The sequence below is a fragment of the Ascidiella aspersa genome, chromosome 9 (genome assembly GCF_963924565.1).
Source record: "Ascidiella aspersa chromosome 9, kaAscAspe10.2, whole genome shotgun sequence".
In the NCBI taxonomy this organism is placed as follows: Eukaryota; Metazoa; Chordata; class Ascidiacea; order Phlebobranchia; family Ascidiidae; genus Ascidiella; species Ascidiella aspersa.
The window spans coordinates 14651955-14673555 of NC_139455.1; the positions used below are offsets into that span (position 1 = coordinate 14651955).

Sequence of the window (21601 nt, forward strand, 5' to 3'; positions counted from 1 at the left end):
AGTTTAAGTTATCATCTGTCCAAGTCAGTTACCTGTCGGGTTATTTTTAGAGCAAGTTGTAGCAGCCAACTCTAAGTCAAATCACTGATATAAAATAAACGAGTAACCATTATATTGGCAAACTCATCCGATCATCAACAAATTCATATAAAAAAATCACAAACAAGCAATATGTAGCAATACAATCGTTTTGTGTGCAAAACTTGAGATAAATGGCTCAATTTTCTAATAAAATGTTAAATAAAAACACTGATATTCAACCGAAGTCATTTGACTCAATAACTTATTTTACCAAAACAACTTATGTTAAGTCATTGACTAAATTCAACAAATACTGAAGTCTAGCATTGGACAACAAAACCAAATGTTAAACTATTGATAATGATACTGTTTCAATCCTAAATAAGTTTTAAATTAACAAACAACTAAAATAGAACTATAGCAAGAAAAATGTAAATTAACTAATCAAACTTCACCCAAAACTTATTTAATGAAATAACTATAGTAACAGTCAATTCATTGTTTAAATTAACAAAGTCAATATAACCTATCCATCAACAGTATGGCCAGTCGAAACAATACACATTTCAAGGACTTGGAGTAAGATTTGCCCTGCACTTCAAATAATTACTAAAATAAAAAAAGACAAAAAATTCTGATTAAGGGGCTAACTCATGAAAGTATTTCATAATTCAGAGCAGAACAAATCATGGTAGTTTTAATAATTCTACAAACTAGGGATCTCTGCCACAAAACTACAATTCTGCCTTAAGTTGCTGACAAATTGTATGTAGGGAGGGTTGTTTCTATCTGATTCAGTTACCATTTGTTTTAAAGCTAGTTCATAAAGCAGCAATGTCACAATATTACAAGTATTTATTACGACAAAATGTTAAATTGGTTAAACATTTAGCTGTTGTACTTGAAAGGAGCAAGTAGGTCAACATATAGTAAAACAAAAAGCTGTGAAGTAGTATTTTTGAAACTATATCAAATTAATAATTTTGAATATTTAAATTTAAAATTAAAAGTTATCAAAATGATATGATTAAATATATATGGCATGTTCAGCAATACAATGAAATATAATATAGACCTTTTACGTTCACAAAAAATGTAAAAGAAAATGTACAAGATGAATTTGTAGAACAACAGTTAAGACAAATATTTACAACTTGCCATCTACAAATACAACAATTGTCAGACATAAAAATAAAATTGGCTGGAGTTGAGCAATTATAACTAAATTCTCATTCAATATTATACAGAAAAAATTAATTGACTTAAAACCCTGAATCAGTTGATTCAATCTCAAAGAAGTGTGTCACATTCAACATATTTAAACACAAAATGACTGCAATATAGCATTGATTGGTAAAATCAGATGGAAATAAGTAGAAATGTAAATTACAACTGATCATACAAAACAATACCTAGAAGTATATTTTTATAACAGATCGCTTCTAATTCAGGCATAGTTCCTATTACTCTTTGTTATATAATGTTATATAATGACTATAAACAATAACAATCCCCAGGTTTGAAACTAGATAATTTTAATGTTAAGATGAAACGTATGCAATATAACATCCAATTTTTATTTATTTTATGCAGAGAAAACTTAAGCTTTAAGCAGAATTGAAGAAGTTGTTAGTATATTTATTGCATGCAAAGAGGTTATTTGAACGAGAAGAAATCATAACAAAATAACATGAATATGTCATAAATAAATATCGCATTTTCATAGAAGACTTGTGCTAGTGACCAGTGAGTTGAAAAACGTAACATGTACAAGCTGAGTAAAATATTTATAATATACTTCATCAATTCTAAACATTTAAATTGTACTTAAACAAGTTGTAGAAAGAGCTTTTAGATTATGTTACGCTCACAAATTCCCAGTTATAGAGTACACTCATTAGGTTGATCAACATAAAACAGCAGTTTCTGAACATCCAGTTCAACATCCACAGACCCAAATTTCAATAATAAATTTTTTATATAAATCTAATCCTTTACAACTTAATTAATCCTTGAACAAGTATGGATAGTCACAATATTAAACAGCATAGCCATTATCTTAGATATATCTGGTATACCTAATAATGAAAATGGTGGAAACTCTTTTGGAAAACATGTAATAATTTAAATATCTTTAGAAGTTGTATTCACTAAACAAAGATGTCACCAAATGTCGAGTCAGTTGACTTGAAAATTTGCTAAATATTATTTGACATATATTAATAATTGTTTTTCAGTGTTCACCATTGTGAAAACAACAAAGTTACTAGTCTTTTGGAGTAAAAATAGAATCCTGTCTAAGTTTAATACTTGATAGTGTTCTTTTTTTAAACCTAATTACAGGTATAATAGAATCCATGTTGATATTGGAAATGAATATAAAAAAGTTAAAACAAGAATATACTTGAAAAGTGACTAACACTTAAAATGTAATATTTTGTATCTAAATAGTACTCAAGAATTATTTGTTTAAACTATTTTTTGACATACAAAAATCACCAGCTTTAGATAATAAACTTTGGTATAACCTTTCAATTTATTTAAATCCAAATTTTGACTAAATGGAATGGTATGGGAATGTCTGATGAAAGCAAAAGTTAAATATTTCACACTATGCTGACTTTTACATAATGCAGTTATACATATTAAAGAAAGGGGTTGTAATTCTGTTGTTGTTGCTGAATTGGAGGTCTGTACTGCTGTCCCTGCATTTGAATTGAACCTGGATGTACCATAGGTGGCTGTCCTGGCATTGCAGAAATACCACTCTGGTTTCCAGGCATGCCCATCATATACAAGTTCGATACAGGTGTGTTGGCCTGATATCCAAAAGCAGGACTTGCACTAAGTGGGATGCCCCCACCAACCGGCATGGATGGGTTTTGGGACATTATTGTGGGGCCAAGGGCGGGTCCAGTTTGACCAGACATTCCCTTCATTTCATTTAATGACTTTGGATTCTGTGGTGGTTGGTGGTAAGGTGAACTGGAAAGAAAAGGATTAGCTGTGGGTTGTTGAGTTGTCGGCCGAGTGACTAGACTGTCTAAGTTTACAAGATCTGATGCTTCACCAAGAAAGCTTGAGGCTGACTTTTTTGACTTAGTGTCTGTTAACTGCATAGGTGTATTACTGCCTGCAGGCATAGCTGAATTCATTGATGTGAAGTCAAAGGGTTGATTGGATGGCGCTTGACTGGACTGCATTGACAACAAATCGAATCCATCTCCATTGGTTGTGCTGGACTGTGTTGGTTGTGATGATAACGAACTGAAAGGGTCGAATGCATTTTGAGGTTGCTCTTGAGTCTGTAATCAAAGTAAATTGAACCTAAAAATGTCATATTAGTATCTTATAGCGTCACAAAAACTTAATAGAAGCATACACTACGCAATGAGTAAAAATACAATAAAGGTGGAAGTTGCTAAAAAGACAAGACTGTGATGAGATTAAAGCTCATGACGCTCTTATGTTGGCTGTTGCTTTAGCAGCCAAGCAATATTGGCCTAGTGGTAGGAATGCAGAAACAAAACAAGTCAACAAGTTCAGTTGTTACAAAGCAGATGTTGACTACTGAACTTTCTGTGGCTGGGTACAAACTATAAACATTAGTATACCTAAATATGGTTAAACTTTATTTTATTATATATTTTGCTTCTTAGTGTTCAAAAGTAGAAGTAGTGGCCTTGTCTTATTATTTTCGTAAAAAACACATTTTTATATGAAGTGTTAACAACATTCATGTATAAGACAAAAAGTAATGCAAACAAATAATAACCGGCTTAGTTGAACCCCAAGGGTCAGAATTTGCAGAGTTAGATACATTAGGAGTGTTGCCCCAAGGATCTGCAGCTGGTTGACTAGTTGTCCATGCATCAGTAGTTGGCTCTTGGTTCAGTGATACAAAAGGATCCCGAGAAACTGCAGAATAGGTTGGTTGCGTAGGAGATGTTTTGCCTAAAATACAAAAAGCAGCAACAGTTTATATACAAAAAGCTGTTTAAAATACTAAAAAACAGTTATATTGCTAGACCATTCTCTATACAGGCTGTCAGAATCTTGCCAGCCTTCTGGTGATGAGCATTTTTGGGCTAAATTTTTTTGGTTTTTTTATCGCCCCCGAAACTTAAATGATGCGTTCGCCTAAGGAATGTATCAACCTTGCCATGTTTAGATGATAAACAAGACTGTTAACAAGTAAATGAATTAGCAAAAAGTTGCGCCGTAGGGGCCAATTTTTTTGTGGCATAAAGCAATACATAAGGGGTATGCTGAAGTACAGTGGGACTAGAGGTGCACATGTCTGCTTTTCTTACTCTAACACTGTTACTTAGATAATCTGTTTTGGGATGAACTCATGTGCACACATGGAGCTCAAAATCAGAGAAAAAAAATCTTAAAATTGGAACAATTTTTTTTTTTTTTGGTGAACGATATTTATAATTCAAGTTATTAGAAATTGTTTTTTGAAATTAGAGTCACACAGTAAAGTGCAACATATCATAGTTTGGATCGTACCTTTTGGAAAATATATATTTTCGTGAGACACAACCATAGCGAAACGAGGCAGGAGTTTTTTTTTTTTTTGCGTTTACATAATTAAAACAGCCCAAATTATAGTTTAAGCCTTAGGTGGACAAACATGGCCTGGTACATCCTTGTTATGCCAATTCAAATGTCATACCTGTCTATTTAACAGGAATGGCAACTATTATGTTTGCTTTTTTAACTCAATAAAGAAGTACTGTCAAATCAAAGTAAAACTGACAATAGTACTTTTTAAACTAATAAACAAACACTGGCTTTTCCCTGCTAAACCACGTGCTTGGTACTTTCGTAACTTTTTTTAGAATAGAACAAAAAAATTAACTATTGCCAATTTTAGTGTGCAATGTTCCTACATATAAAGCATTTTGAAAACATATTTGATTGAATATGTGTAAAACAAGCACAAGTTCTTTTTGGAAAATTAATCTTGTAAAAAAAAAATTTTTTAAAAATTATAAAAAAAATTTTTAATTTAAAAAAACAACTTTTTTTGGCCAATTTGTTCGGCTTTCTGTCTGATTCTTCAGACGACATAGTCGCCAAGTCGCCAGCTTTCTGCCATACTGCTGATATAAATAGGTAGAGTTGCAATTTTGTAGATTACTAACAACTATATCATACCTAGATTTGTAACTAAAATATGCATGATACAACAAACTCTTTTTTTGGATTTTTGTTTTATACATTTTAATCTATAAAAAAGTTATTAACAAGTTTTTTGATGATTTATTTAATAAAGCCCAAATCCAAATTTGTAGGCCAGAGAAATCCTGACTTGAGACTTTTCCTTGAAAGATCTATTACATATTGATATGGTGCAAAACTTTGTGAAAACTTTTTTCAAAGGTAAGAAAATAAATCTTTTTTTTTCAAGAACATGTGTGTTTTATATTGAAGGTACAACTTCTTGCTTGCATGTAAATTAAATGTTACAAAAATTATGTGCAGTCTAATTTTGTAAAGCTTTCTACCATAATAAATCATACCAGGGTTGGCCGTGAATTAAAATAAACTGTTGCCAGTTGGGCGAGTGCCTACCAACCAGCACTCGCCTGGACAAAATAACACTCGCCAAAAATAAAAGCATGCCATCTGCAAATTTTGTCCTTCCATTATTTTTCAATAATTTTACCTGCTCTACTATTAAGTTGCCTTTATATAGAACTTGTAAAGTGGTTTATTTACACACATGTATGAACACAAGGAATGTAGTTATGCGCTTAACACTAACTAATGTTTTTATTAAAAATCCACCACGCCAACAAGTAAACTAATTGACTTGGATAATGATGCTTTGAATTATAATCAATAGCTATTGAACAATCCTTGTCCGATAGATTTATATTCATTACAAACGTCCTGGAAAAGGTTATAAAAAAAAAATTCATTTTTAATTTTTTTAAACAGTTTGAGGCGTAGTGCTGCCATAACAATTTAAAAGGACGACTTTAAATCACTTGTAAGGAGTCGTTAGTCAATTTGCTTAAAAAAAAACAATTGTCCCTTCCAACTACATGTAGCAAGCAAATTATACTGTGATTTCTAAAATGAAAGTAGATATAAATGGAGATTTAAATAGAGCGATCTTGTCAACAAGATGTAAACTACAATGTCGGAGATTGTGGCCATGTTATATGTTGGGGTTGTTTTTTTTATCCACATTAATCAGTCTTTCAAAAAATCTAAAATATTTATAGTTTTTATTATGCCATTTCCACATCTAAAAACGAGTTAAGTGCAACTAATGTTTTCGCTGTTCGCTGTTTGGGAAAACATCTGATATTGGTGTAACAACGGATTTTTTGCAACTGAAGCAGATTTTCTTAAACAGTGATCTAACACTGTCCAAAGTCGCCAATTTATTTAAGGATAGTTAACACAAAATTATTCGATAATCATATTCCTGTGTTTAGTGTGAATGACACAACTTATTTTCCCTCAAACGCAGCCTGTATTTTAGCTGACTTGGCACACAATTTAGCGCAGATGTTGCGCTAATCGTGGCATAATAACGCTTAAGAGAAATGACCTAGGTGGAGCTTGGGAAATTGCGCTGCTGATTTCTACCAAAAATCAAGCACACATATTTCACCATCTAAGTTTTTTGCCTGAAGTTAACGATTACACACTAAGCAGTTTCGATGCACATGTTCGCTTTGGGTCTTAAAGGTTCGCTTTTGCTGGACAGTTGCCTGTGTCTTATTACACTGGTCAAAAAATTTTAACTTTTTTTCTAAACAAAATTGTGAGTATTTCATCCTAGATGTATTTTTCGCGCTGATTTCGAATATACCTTTAGTTTTTCTCTAGCACATCACATAAAAAAAATATTGTCAAATTTAGATTTTCCGAAAAACGCATTGTAAACAACGCACAGCTGTGATAAATGGCCCTTTAAAATGTCTGACATAAAACTTTTTTATACACATAACTCAAGTCATCACCATAGAACTTCTACGGTGGAATTTTCAAGTATTTCCCTCTTTTGAAATCCTTTGTGATGGGGTTTTATTTCCTAAATTGTTGATTTTTTTGTTACTAACTGAAACTGGGTTTTCTGGAAAAAATCAACTAGATGCGCGGAGAATGCACTTTGGGGGACATACATAACCCATCTATATGCTAAGCTAAGCAGATCATCAACACCGAACGGAAAATAATGCAATTTGCTTTTACTAAAAAGTTAGCACACAGTCACCAAATGCCACCAAGGCGCGTATTACCACATTTTTACAATGTGCATCCTTTGATATTTTATTAATATTTTGTTCCATTAAGATTCCTTTCGTGTTGCCTAGCTTAGTAGTGAAAACTTTTTGTAGAGAAATGCTAAACATAGAGCTCCATTTTTCTAATCCTCAAGCAGGAAAATTTTCTAAGAGGCGCAACGTTTGTGATATCAGCCACTTACGGTTCTTATAGGCTTATAGTCAGTCTCTTAGTAATGCAGTTGGTAGGACAACTGCTGTAGCAAAAATGAGTTTTATTTCCGTTATGTTTTAATACTACATCAATCTCAAGCAAGTGGTTTTATTTTAACCCAATACAAGCAGTTTTGACTTTTTGTTTGAAAAAAACATGCATCTACAGTAAGGCTGTTTAAATCTGTCTGGCTTTCGTTTTGTTCTTAAAAACTCCATTCAATCTTCAACTTTATCAGGGAGAATTCATAACTTTCATAAGAAAAAAGTGAAACACGCATTGGGGCATTATGTAGTATAGGTTTCCTTGCTTAATCTAACAGCTTAAGTACAATTGTCCAACTTAATGATATGTGGTGATTCATTGCTTGTCGTTGGTCACTCAAATTTAAAAAGATATATGTAATAACATTTCTGATTAAAATCTGGCATTTCCGAGAATTTACTCATTTTGACTGTTCTGCTGTAGTGCTACGAGAATTTATTTAAACAACATACTTAGCTTGGATGCTGTTTTTACATCTGGAAATTAACTACTTAATTAAAAAAATTGTTGATAAAAATCCTTTTCTATATGTGTTTTTTGGGAGATATCAGCAAAAAAACAGATAAAATGGTGTGTGAGTCACAATATAGTTGGATTATGTCATGGTGCGTAATTTGCCTATGTTAATAATACAGCAATACATTAAAAAAATTAAAATGCGAATATCTCAAAAACCTGATGTGCTAGAAAAAAAAATAAGGGCATTTTCAGAATCAGTGCCGAAAACACATTAAGGATCAATTGATCACATCTCCGTTTAAAATTTGCTGTTGACCAGTGTTATTTCTATGACGGTAATACGATATTGTGACGTCATACACGTCACTATTTTATGATGTCATGACTCATTAACATCCGACGGAAAATAGAGAATTCGTTGAATTAACATCAGACAGAGAATAAAGAAGTTGAAAATTCGGAACCCGCCTTTTTGATTTTCTGGCTAAAAAAAAGCCCCTGGTGAGGTGTGATTGTTTTACAGTCACCAGGTTAAGAACAATGTTTAATTGCTAGGCTCTTCCAATTGTACAATGGTAAAGCAAAATAGGCTTATCAATAAGGTAACTCCCACGTATTACGCTGTTTGTTTTGACAAATGGATTAAGCACTAAAGAACAAACTTTTGCACATATATAGGATGCAAAGATGTTTAAATAGTCCAACATGATTTGAGGATTTTTTGTCTAGTAGAAGATAAATAATACATCAGATTACTTCCCACACAATGTTTCATACCAGTAGTGTACAATATACATAACACTGACATAAAAAAGTAAACAAAATACTAATGCATGACGACCCTTGGTCAAGCAATTAAATAATTATCATTTAACATGTACACTGGTTTGAACGCAAAATCAACAATCAACACAACAAAAAGGTTCAGTATAGGGGTGACTTACTGTGACAGAAAGACAATTAAGAACCCAATTTAGATAAAGACTAGTATCTTGAGTATTTTTTTGCAATTTATTCTTTGATAAAGCCAATCTTTTTCATTATTAAAGTATTAAATTGGAATAAATAATAGGTAAAACATGTGATACACTAATTATTATGTAATGCTTATATATTAACAACTAAGCAATAACACATTTTAAATGTTTACATTGTACTAAACATTATATTGCCAGTTAAAATATGCAAATACAGAACATTTATATTCATAAAGATTTATAGTGTGGAATAATGAAAAAATAAGGAGAAATAGTTAAAAATACAACATTTTTAAAATAATGAATTGACCAAGAAATTAATTATAAAGATATTTTAATGTATCTAAACAAAACATACCACCCCATGGATCTTTTAACGTCTTAGCAGCAGCTGTCAGGTCAACCAGATTTGATTTGTTTGTGGACTCTTGGTGTGTTTGTGTTTCTTTTTTGCTTTCTTTAATTGCCATTTCAAGTCGCACATTGTCACTGGCACTTTTCTGATAGAACACAAACACATCGATGTATAAAGCTTTTACATAAATCTTTACATATATATATATGTGTGTGTAATTAATCAATCCACTGCATTTTCTGCCTTATATGATTTTTTTTATGGGATTACAGTCATTTTCTTTGGCCTAGACATAAAGCATAAAAAATTGCTAATAACTATTTTAAATAGAACTCATTTTTAAATAGAACTAATTTAAATCGCTCAAATGTAACATGGCAAAAACCTAACACTAAAGATGTCCGATATTGGTCATTCTATTCTGATACCTATACCAGAAATTTTGGACAAAAATTATGACGATCCAGTCAGATACAAAATTATGTCGTTACTATGCAAAAACAAACAAAATAGATTAAATTAGGGTTGGATTGACTGGTCAAATACTCGTCAAATAGGTCAAATACTATACACACTATCAAAATGCAATTCAAGTTAAAAATAAACCTTGATTTTATCTTTACATAAAATATATGAACGTTTTAACTCAAGTACAAGTGTTTGTAAAACAAAACGATAAAAAATTTTTGCAAAACCATGCCCATCTTGCAAGCAATACTATAGCAGTACTGTAGTCGTCAAAATAGGATGATATATACGCCAAAAATGACAATTCAGGTAACATATAATGCCAAATCACTGGCATGATTTTCGGCAAGCATTCCACACCAAACATCTCTAAGAAAGCCAGTAAGTTTATACTGTGTGGTGCAACTCATACAAGTAGAAAAACAGACTGGGAGACTCAAGATGAAATGCATTTATTCTAAACTGAACAAAATAAATCTACTCTGCTATTACAAACACCTAGTTATTACCACAGAACATGTGTTTGCATCAGGTAAACCCTACTATTTTATATTTAAATTCTGTAAAAAAGTTACAATTAAGTTATTAAAAACTCAATTAACAAAACAAGCCTGATATGTGATCCAAAGTTATTGGTAGCCACCACGGAGACAAAGTGAAGCTAAAATTAAGGAAAAGCCTGATAAAATTTACAAGATTTGGTTCCAATATGAAAATTTGACTGGTCAAATAAAGTGCTGTCAATTGTTTGACTGGTCAATTGACAGGCTTGCCAAACCCAGATTAAATTAAAACTTTCAAGGTGTTTTTTCAAGGTTACAGCTCAGCTTTTACTTTGTACTGGTCAGCAATAAAACATTAAAACAAATTACTGACAACTACAAAACATCACTGCAGTACTTCATTAAATAATGCAGTGTTTAAACGAAAATATATATACCTAATCAATGTAATAGGACGAAATCAAATGTAATAACTCAAAACTAATGCAATATGTACAAGTTTAGGATGCTTAGGGTGCTTCAAGCAACCCTAGCAGAAAATTTTGGGGTGCTCAGGTCCCCAAAGTATGTTAAATCTTAATGTATAATTCAATTTATGCTTGTGATTTGGGGCTCCGTTAACTGTCTAGCTTTATTTCCCTGTGAATTTAGCAAAATACCTGACTAGAAAATAAACTACTACTTCCAAGTAGTTTTCGGTTAATAATACAATTGTTTACAGTTATTTTTATTCGTTGAAACGAAACATGTTATTTATGGGCACTTCCTAAAATACAAGAAGCATTTTTCGCATTTATCAAGCAATAAAAGTATTTGCAAACTTATTATTTTAGTGGGCATTTTTTGATATTATGTTAAAAATATGTTCAGCAAACCATAAAAAAACAAAAGTCGCTCTGAATACAAGATACTATGAAATAAAAGCTCAAGAAATGAAAAAAAAATTAATTAATTTTACCTTTTGTTCTGATTCAGCCTCTTCTTTACTCATTGAAAGAGCAAGTTGTAACTGTAATTCCTCTTCACCCACTGTTTGGGGTCTAGCCTGCAAACAATGATGCATTAGACGACAAAATGCCTGGTTATTTATAACAGTTACTTACAACAGGCAAATTGTAGACTAACTGATTTACAGCCTTGTGAAAATTGGACAATAATTATTACTAAAGCTTAAATTTAATATTTGCTACAAATTGGCTACAAGCTGGCTTTATAGGAATTACACAGTTTGACACACTTGTATGTCTTAAAAAGGGTTTACTAGTAGACAAGTTATCTTTTTCTTTTAAAAAGGGAAACTGAAAATTACACTCGAAAATTACGTCCTGCAGTTTTATTTCATGCATATACATATAACATAATTCTAAATGGCAAGTCTGTGAGTTGATTAACATGATTGCAGAGAGACAAGTTAAATCACCCATATTATAACAGGGTTGATATTACATAAAATTTGCACACACCAAAATGTAAGCACACCGCCTGCAAATTCATGCCCTACCCCTACATAATAGTTTTTCACAAATAATTTAACTTGTAAGTGCATTTTCATATGACCAGTTTACTAGACTAGTTTATCTGTAAAACTTTTATGCGCTTCATTAGTACGTTGTTGTTTTTTTTATGCATGTCTTGTTAACAATTTACGCAATTATTGGCCCACAACCTTTGCTACTTAACACAATTGTTGAAGATTAACAAGTTGAATCCAGTTGGAAACAACCAAAATTTGCTTAAAAGTTCCTGCCAATTGGGAGAGTAGCTGTTAATCAGCACTGGCCCGAATCCTATTGCACTCAGATTGACTTAGTGGACAAACTCAGTTGTACGTTAACATTTTAACAAAAAAACCCTACCTAAGTATTCTATTTATTTACCTTAAATGGTCCCAAAATCCACTCCTACCTATATCGGTTTTGGTCAGTGGCGTATCCAGGGGGTGGGTTTTGGGGGTTCGGACCCTTTTTGTAAGTGACATTATCGTTTTTTGTTTGTTGTTGTCAGGGTTTAACTCACCGTCCGAAGCTGCGTGTTTTTAAAGTGTAATTGGGTCATGCGCCTTGCTAATGCGAAACCAAAATCAAACAAAAAACGCCTTTTTCGTTTCTTGTTTGGTCGACCGTAAACGCAGGATATTTTTTTCTTTTTTGTTATTCGTTTGGGTTGGCTGATCAGCAAGTGTGTGTTCGACAATTAATAACAATCAATCAACGGTCTCTGTAATTCATCTGGCCCGTTATTGCCTCTTCGACAAACTATAGACGAATCCATTTTAAATACTTTTTGACTATTTTAATTACGCAAGTGCAAAAAATTTTAGCGCTTTGCGCGAATGTTCTTTCTATGTCCGTTTTTTTACGGTTTGATGATGTCTTTTGAACTAGATCAGCGCTTCTCTACCGTTGTGCCGTGGAAGGCTGCCAAGTGCGTCGCAGACAAACGGAAAATGTATTCAAAAATGTTGGACATTTTTTCAACATTTTCTTTTTCTTTTCGGCAATGTAATAAAAACTTGAAAATTTAAAAAGAAATTTAAAAGAAATGCCATTATCGCACTTGCTTTGCTCGCCAGGTCTGCACTCAGCAGTAGTGAAGTGGTGTTTTTTCAGGAGTGTGTTGACGCACGACGCACGTGTGCATTTTGCGTCTAAGAGTTTGCTTTTGCTGGACGTTAATTGGCTGTTTCTGATGATTTTTTTATTATTTATGACGTCATTACAATCGCTGTTTTATGACATCATATCTGTCACTATTTTATGACGTCATTAACGTCAGGAAAAACGGGGAATTCCCTGAGTTGAAAATTCGAGACTCCCCTTTTTGGATTTCTGGACACGACCCTGGTTTTGGTAAACATGAGCCAATATTTTACTATGAAATTATTATATATATAACATTTCCTTAAAAACAAACAGATTTACTTAGAACTTCAGAATGTTTCATTTGTTTTCATTTTCATGTAAGACTGACTTAACATAGAGTTGGTTTACTGTGTTTATCATCATGTAAAGTTAATATGCAAAATAAGAAGTGTATAATAAAAAAGAAAGACAGACTTATATGTTAAGATTAATTACTGCATCTCATTTATATAAAAAATCGGTTATCGATATTGGGTAATGGTCAATCTCTCTTATAAACCACTTAATATGAGTATTTTTTTGCTATGTCAGTTTAATGCGACACATCACTCCTTCCAAAATAATATGAAATGAATGAGATGCGAAATAAATATTTTCTACTGCAACAATGGAGGGCCTTGATTATAACTAACTTTTGATTTTGAATGTAATGGCTTTTTATCACGTATAACGCATTTGGTCAATTTATTTTTATAGTTTAACAATATTGTGAGCTATTTATGCATTAAACATTCTTCAGGTTGGCTTTATAATAGCAAGCAAATAGGTGTAAAATCTCAACCCTGAAGAAGGAGCTTTTCTTTAAACCTTTTGATGTTAAGACAGATGTTTAAACAATACACAACACCAAAAAATCAATACTTCGTGCAGGATCCTATCTAGTTCTATAAAAATAGCATTATTAGGATGACCTAGTAAAGATATTAATATATCATGGCAAAGAGATTCCTGGCATGAAAATTAGCAAATTTAATTTGATTGTTAGCTATAAAATGGATACTTTAATGCAGCAATAAGCATATCACTACACTCTCTATAGAAACTTTGTTTAGTTTGTTACAGCAATTAAATTCCTTCGCTCTCGTATCAGACCCTTGCCAAAATCTACATGAATTTTATATTTTTCACATAGCAGATTTCTCCCTGAATTAGACAAATTTAGCTAACTTAACTTAGCAAAAAATATATATATACCTGCTCTATTTCAGGGGAAACTGCAGAGCTGGATGCTTGCTGTCTTGAGGAATCAGTTTCACCAGTTCTTTGCTTAGGTGTTGAACTTCCATGTCCGTATACAACCTAGGTTAAAGTTAATATCATTCAAGTACTATATTGAAAATGTTTCCCAGCTACTATGGGCAGTAATCACCATGCCTTTAAACATTTTGCTTTACAGGCTTAGTGGGTAAATTAAGACTCTGCTTTCTAATCAATGTTATTGACAATGTAATTAATCAAGTAATAAGACAACTCAAGTACATAATACATAAATATATTCAAAACAACTTTCTTAAGGAAAAATTTAACATATATATAAGTGTTCTTAGGAGTTAAAAGGTAAACTGATGATTATAATAATCAATTCATTAGGTTTATATTCATTAGCACATAATTATGTTCGTCAGACAGTGGATTTTCTGGGGATCCAAACTACATTACTATTAGCTTAATTAAGCTTGGCGTATACTGAAAGTTTGCAGTGATTTTTTTTTTAAATGGACTGCCGGGGTAATGTTGTTTCCAGAAGTGGATATTGTACAGCAATTAGATGTGAAAGTTCAGATTAAAAAAAAATTAAAAAATCATAGTTTCTGTATGTATCCCTTTTAGTGCTTTTTATGTCATAAGTAGGGCCAGCAAAAGTCAATAAAGTTAAAATGTTTTCAAGGACCTTGTCTGTGCACGAATCAAAGAATAAAGTTGTTTTCAGCACCTAGGGGACTGTTTCTAAGAAGTTTATATGTCAAAATAAAGTTAAAATTTGCAATAAAGTTAAAATTGTTTAATAAAGTCAAAATTGTCAAATAATGGCTTTTGACAAAGTTTTTGTGTTTCTTGAGAGTAATTTTTGTAAAAATCGTCGTGGAAGCATTCTAAATCAGCAACTGTGACACAATTAAACCACATTAACCCATAAAAGCAGCCAAAATGGCACAATGCCCACTTGGATCAGCGGTAACTTTTATCGCAAATTGTCCATTTTTTTATTTATTGTTACGTATTTAAATAATTGTTATAAAACACTTTATCTTCATACGTGGTATTTTCGAAGATCAACAATTTGGATTTGAGAAATAGCCTACTGACATTCTGTAACACAAAAATGCCTAAGCAAGCTAAATCCATCGCCAAAAAAAACGATGCACATTTTATAATCCATAAAACACCTTGACTTTGCGACAAAATATTTTATGCTTGGGTCTGAAATCGACAAAATAGTATGTTTGGGTAACTGGTATCAATTCAAGGAAGAACTGTTGCCTCTACAAACAAGCAATTTCGTTAGGTTAAAATAAAGTTAAAATTTGATAAAAATAAAGTTAAAAAATTTTTTTTTAGCTTAAAATAAAAATTACTCGAGTCATAAGCCTCAAAGTTACAAGGCTAACTTTCATAAAATCTTGAATTTTCCATCAATACTTTGATGTTTTTCATTACTGCAAAACGAGGTGATTAGGGACAGTTTTGTTTGTTGTTGTTAATTTTGCAAATTTTAGTAAATATACTTTGGTATCAATGTGAGTTTGTTTTATGTCAACAAGTCTGAGCTAATGTTAGAGATATTTAGATTTTCATTAACATTTCTATATCTTGACATATCTCACGAATACCGGTGTCCCTATTCACCCCAGTTGGGTGTGTGTCAATCAGTACTCGCCCGAAGCGTCTTGAACTCGCAACAGCGATCAAGAAAGATCAAATCTGAACACTGCTGTTGCAGTTGAACAACTTGTTTTCATTGGTGTTACCAGGTTTTCCAAAAGCAATTATATTGCAAGAGCCTTACACTAGTTTCTAAGGTCATCTTTAGTAAACTTTACATCCTAATAAATTGCAACATGGTTGAGCATATTTGCTGAAACCACATTAACACATTCACTGCGATGCGACCCACCGGTGGGTCGTACAAAAAAATTACTGTGTTTCTTTACGTTCATGGCGATACGATGTTAGCTGTGCCTCAAATAGTTTTGAGGGTTTATAATCTTGTACTCACATAGTTAAACTTTAAAACTTAACATATTCGGCTTTTTCTTTAAAATTCATGTTTATTATGTAAACCAAATCGCTAGTAAAAAAAAAATAAAAAAAAATAATATAAAGAATCCCTTGTTTGTTTTTTAGGGGTGAACAACCCAACAATCGGGTGGTTGTATGGCGAATTAATACAAAAAGTAAATTTATTATAAAACTGTTGGTTGTACTTATTAGAATTTAGATAAAAAATGATTAAGAAGGTTGCATATTTTTGTGGTTTGGGCCAAAGGGTTGGGGGTGCATTTTTTTTGGAGTGGGTTTGAAAAAATAAATTTTAAAAATGTTTAAAAGCGTAAAACAAATAAACCAAAGTGTAATATATAATATTAAAACAATTAACCTGGTAAATAGTCCTCTATATAATAACCCAATTATTGAACCACCCATGAAAACAAGGTTCTGAAAAATACCCTCTATAACAAAATATATGACAACCGCATACCCATAAAATGATGTAGGATTCATTTTGCAACAATTAAAACAGAAATTACTCACAATATATTACCTATGATCTATCACACAAGCAAAAAGTTAAGCTTCACTCTATAAGTTGCTTAAAATTATACGACCCACCGGTGGGTCAAATAGTACTGGCTACAATATAGTTTGTGTTTAATGCGATTTGACCCACCGGTGTCCAAACGATTTAACTGTCTGAAAGAACTCCTTACAGCGTAGAAAACGTGTCGACGAAATTTGGCGGCATGCTCTGGCGGCAGCTAGCGGTACAGAAAGTTAAAGGTAATCGCAACACAAGAAAACAACGAAAATTTGGAATCGCAGTGAACGTGTTAAAAATGTTTTGTGTTAGCTTAATTTTGTGCAGCTCACTACTGTGAATCTAGACAAGAGTGCACACTGCACACTATGTCATACGTTATACTCACAGGCGCCGAACGTGGGTGTGCAGAGCGTTTTTAGACGCCCTAGATTTCTTGTAGGGCGTCAAAACGCCCTGGAATTCAACCAAGTTTTCAATAAATGTGCAAATTTATTTCTTTAGAGCAGTCTTAGTTAACTAAAAGTTATTCAAATTTTCTTGAATTACCACAAATAGACACGAGGCCATAGAATCCCCCAAACTATGTTTTATGCAATTTTTTTCCAAATTATTGTTACGATTTGCCCATTTCAAAGGAAACTAAGCATTGTCTAGAAAATAACGCCCTTAAATTTCGAAAGTTTGGCGCCTATGGTTATACTGTATAAATTCTTATATTCTGAAATGTCAATGAACTAACACTTAATAAGATACAACTCACCATTAGGGATGTTCAAAGTAGAATCCCAAGGTATTCTAGAATAATAGGTTTCGAATCTAGAATAACGAATCCAGAATAGCGAATCCTAGTATATTTTTATGAAATTATTTATCCTCGATTTTGTTTGGGGAAGGGATTAATCTTAATCTACCCTACAGGGCCCACAATCACAGCAATAAATCGCCCAAACAATTTGCTAACACGTGTACATTATAAAAATTCTCCCATATGTTTAGCATTCTTAACAACTGTCATCTGAAGCCGTTCTGTAAACTGTAATATGTCAACTGTCCAGGTTGTGTCCAAAACTTATATTTTTGCCAATAGTGAGAAAATGCAACACTGCACACAGAAGTCTTAAGCAATTCGGTCCTGTTTTTGAAAGCATTGTTGAGTCTTAGTGCTTCTTTTGACTAACATGATCTGTTATGCAGTCAAATGATGTACTGCAAAGAATACAAAGTTATTATTGACATAACGAATTCTTGACAATTACATTGTGCATAACTGCATAACTTCACTGAATATTGGCCTAAAGTTGACCTTAAGTAACCCCATAGCGCATTTTGTGGACGGCCAGCACGTTTTGCAACGCTATGTTACTTTTGCAACTTAACGCATTTAGGGAATTTGCGAACTCCACACCAGACATTACACGTTAGCCGCTCGCCCAATAACGCTTGATTGGCACTTAATTATTAGACGAACGTTATCGCGAGACGCGGTAATTGGTCGCCCGAAAAAACGCTAACAGTGCACTACAAGGTTACATTTAAAGCAAGCACTGTCAATTGGTCGCCGCAACAACAGGCCAACTTACCACACGCGTTTGTATCAATTAGGCGTAACAATCGGCGGTAAAACATTAAATTATATCGGTTCCAATTACCCGAAATAAACGGCAGAATTGGATTCGAATCCCATCTGGATTCGAATCCAAGGATTCGATATTCTACTTTGAGCATCCCTACTCACCATAACACAATTTGTAATTGCGACATAATAAATAACTGAATGTGTTATAGATGTTGGTATATTACATTGCTAATGTTTATATAGCTCAACCAAACCACAGGTATCAAACAACTTTCACATAATATGTAGGTTTGACATTTAACTACCTGTGTGATATTTCAAAGTTTTAAGAACCCCTGCCATATACTGTAATTTAGTAAAGTTTTGCACATTGTTAATGGACCCTTAGTGGGGGAGCTGTGACAAAATGTTGGATAAATTAGAGCCAGTTATGTTCATCCTCCATGTTTAGTTGCACAATTAATAATATGGTTTTATGATGAGTGAACATGTGTGTGACTTAAGTTTGTAGAGCTCTTCTGGCAAATGTAATTTTTTATTCTGACGTTTTTTTTTTCCTTTGTTTATCGTGCACTGTACTAGTCGCATTCAGTGTTATTTACTGATGAAGACGACCTGTATAGGACGTCGAAACGTCGGAATAAAAAATTACATTTGCCAGAAGAGCTCTACAAACCTGACATTATGCCTGGCAGCAATAGCTTTGTGCGTGACTTGGTAAAATACTAGGCACGACAAATTTAGGATATTAATAACACTCTGCACACACACATTGCACACATCTCACTGTTTAAGTTGTATTTTATAGTAATGTATGGTGAAAAATTGGTTTTAAACATGTAAGGGTTGGTAAAGTGTTTTCGAACATGTAGGAATAATCAATTAGTGATTATATGTTGACGAATTATTTCACGTTTGGTGCCAACTTTTGTGTTATAATTACTTAATTTGCATTATTTTTATAATTTAAACCTTACATATAAAACATAGAAAATCTAGTGCAGAGCTAAAATTCAAATTTAAACCATGTTTTACCTTTTTAAATTTGTGTTAAGGTTTAACTGTGTATATTGTAATTAATTTTTTTATGTGAATAAATTTAATGGTATCAGCCTCAAGAAAAAAATTGAACTTACAATGAAGTTTCTCCTAAGGGAAATCAGCAAATGGCCTATGTTGCCATAAAAAAAATCAATATTCGCTACAATATAAGCAGCACATTACATGCTATATTATGATTACCACACCTGATGGTCACTTCCTATGCCAGTTGTGGCTTGAGCGAATCTCTCCTTTGCTTTTAAGGCTCTTGCTCGTTCAGTTTTTAGCCTTTCCTCGTCTTTCAGCAAATTTACCAGCTGCTTCGACTTCTCTCGCACATTTGATCCCTGAAAAGGTTAAAAGCACAATTCTCCTGTTTAAACAAAGTAAAAAAGATACGTTTTGAAAGTAATAAATCATAAAAGCACTTAATAATAATACTGATACAGAAAAATAAAAAAAACTATCTATGTAGCAGCCAAAGATTTATTTAACATCACAACAAAATCCCACCTGATCTTTAACTTCTCTGTCAATAAACTGAAAGTCTTTTAATGTTTGGATTGCAAAAATGTTTTCCTTACATTGCTGGGCTACCCTTTCTGAACCAGTTTTGATTAGATAGTCCAACAGTACCAAAGCTTTGTAGACATGCCTCCAGTTTTTACCATGATCATTAATCCTTTTCCATATCATGGTCATTATTTCCGAAAAGGCAACAACATTATATGTCATATCAGCAATTTCTGACATAAGAGAGCTGGACGGACCCCATGGATCATTCGATGTTGCTTCACGAACTTTTATTTCAGCATCGGAATAATTTCTCACAACATTAAGGACATTTCTTCTGACAGAGAGTGCCATTGTACAACAAAATAGCAAACCACTAGCTAAACAGCAGTTACAAAATACTAAAGCAAGAGATTTAAAATGCTACTATCATTGAGCTAGAACAAAATATATATTTTTTTACAGCATTTCTACTTATTAAACGATGTCTAAAAGGCAAGGTTTGTTTATTTTTTAAAATGGTATTTATTATGAATAAGACTACAGAGGATTCATAACACAATTGTCTAGACATCATATGTGAATACATTTAAGTTGAGGCTTCTTAAACTAAACTGAGTGCACAACGCACTACAGTAGTTTTTCATGAGTCCTTTGTGGGCACTGGGCAGTAAACAGATACAAGGTGACATTACAAGTCTTTTGTTTATTTGGAGGTTGCTCAACTCAATTTAGGGGGTGTTTTTTGATAAATAATCAAGTCACAAATTATACACGATGCAAGCTACTATTTTTTGTTTTTTATCTTTTTTACCTGGTAGTTTAGAAATATTTTTATCAAATGTACTGTTGAACCTTGTATATCGGGGTGACCAGCCAGTAAGAGACCAAGAGCCTTATTTCCTGCTTAAACGTTTATTTGTTACAGAGTCACGTCATAATAAAATTGACTACAACCTAAGCAAGTTGTACATTTGTTGGCATGATCTTACATGTGCAATTGAACTACTTTTTACATACTGTATCAATTGACTATGTTTAACAATAACATTTCTCAATTATACACTCCAGGAAGCAAAAGATAAAGGCTCAAGTAGTAAGATACTTATAAATAAAAAAGAGAAGCACATATGTTGTAGCCAAAACACAATATATGGGACTGAGGGAAAAGTACATGTTTTTATCTAATCAACTACATCTATAGAAATTCGGGGTATGCAATATAATTTTCATAAAAAATGGCAGGGATATTCTAGTGTCTTTATTTGCAGCACATTATTGGTAACAGCATGATCCTAATAAGGTTAGACATCAAGTAAGATTGTCACATTCGCAATTTGTGAATAAAACCAAAGTTTTTTGCTTGAAAGTTTGACGCTCTACCTGTGCATTTTGTGCAAGACCATACTTATGTCATAGCTAATTTGTTATCCTTATAGTTTCCTAATTTTTTGTTTTGTAGTTGAATTTGGCTTGGTTTTCTCTTGTGCATCGTTTATACACAAATAATTAAATAAAAACTATTCATATTCCAGATGATTGATTCATCACAAGACTAACAAGAATATAAAAGGTGCCACAAAAAGCTTTCAAGAAGGACTGCAATTTAAAAGTCAACTTCAAGAAGTATACATGTATTTAAATAACTAAACCAAATAATGTCCATATTTTTAGATTTAATACAACTTGTCAATTCATTGCTAAGGATGCACTTTTATACATCTTATCAATAATTTTGTTTATAAAATTATAAGTTTACTTAAACCACTAGCAA

At 32.5% G+C, this 21601-nt stretch overlaps 1 protein-coding gene across 1 annotated transcript; it reads right to left on the bottom strand.

Moving 5' to 3' along the window:
- Positions 1–875: 875 nt before the first annotated feature.
- On the bottom strand, positions 876–20260 carry LOC146133151 (epsin-2-like). Its single transcript, XM_083396420.1, has 7 exons — positions 19828–20260; positions 19521–19661; positions 14132–14236; positions 11254–11340; positions 9328–9469; positions 3797–3975; positions 876–3326 (listed from the first exon to the last, which is right to left on the bottom strand). Exons 1-7 carry the CDS (start codon positions 20179–20181, stop codon positions 2667–2669), a joined length of 1668 nt encoding a protein of 555 aa, XP_083252546.1. The 5' UTR covers positions 20182–20260; the 3' UTR covers positions 876–2666.
- Positions 20261–21601: the final 1341 nt, after the last annotated feature.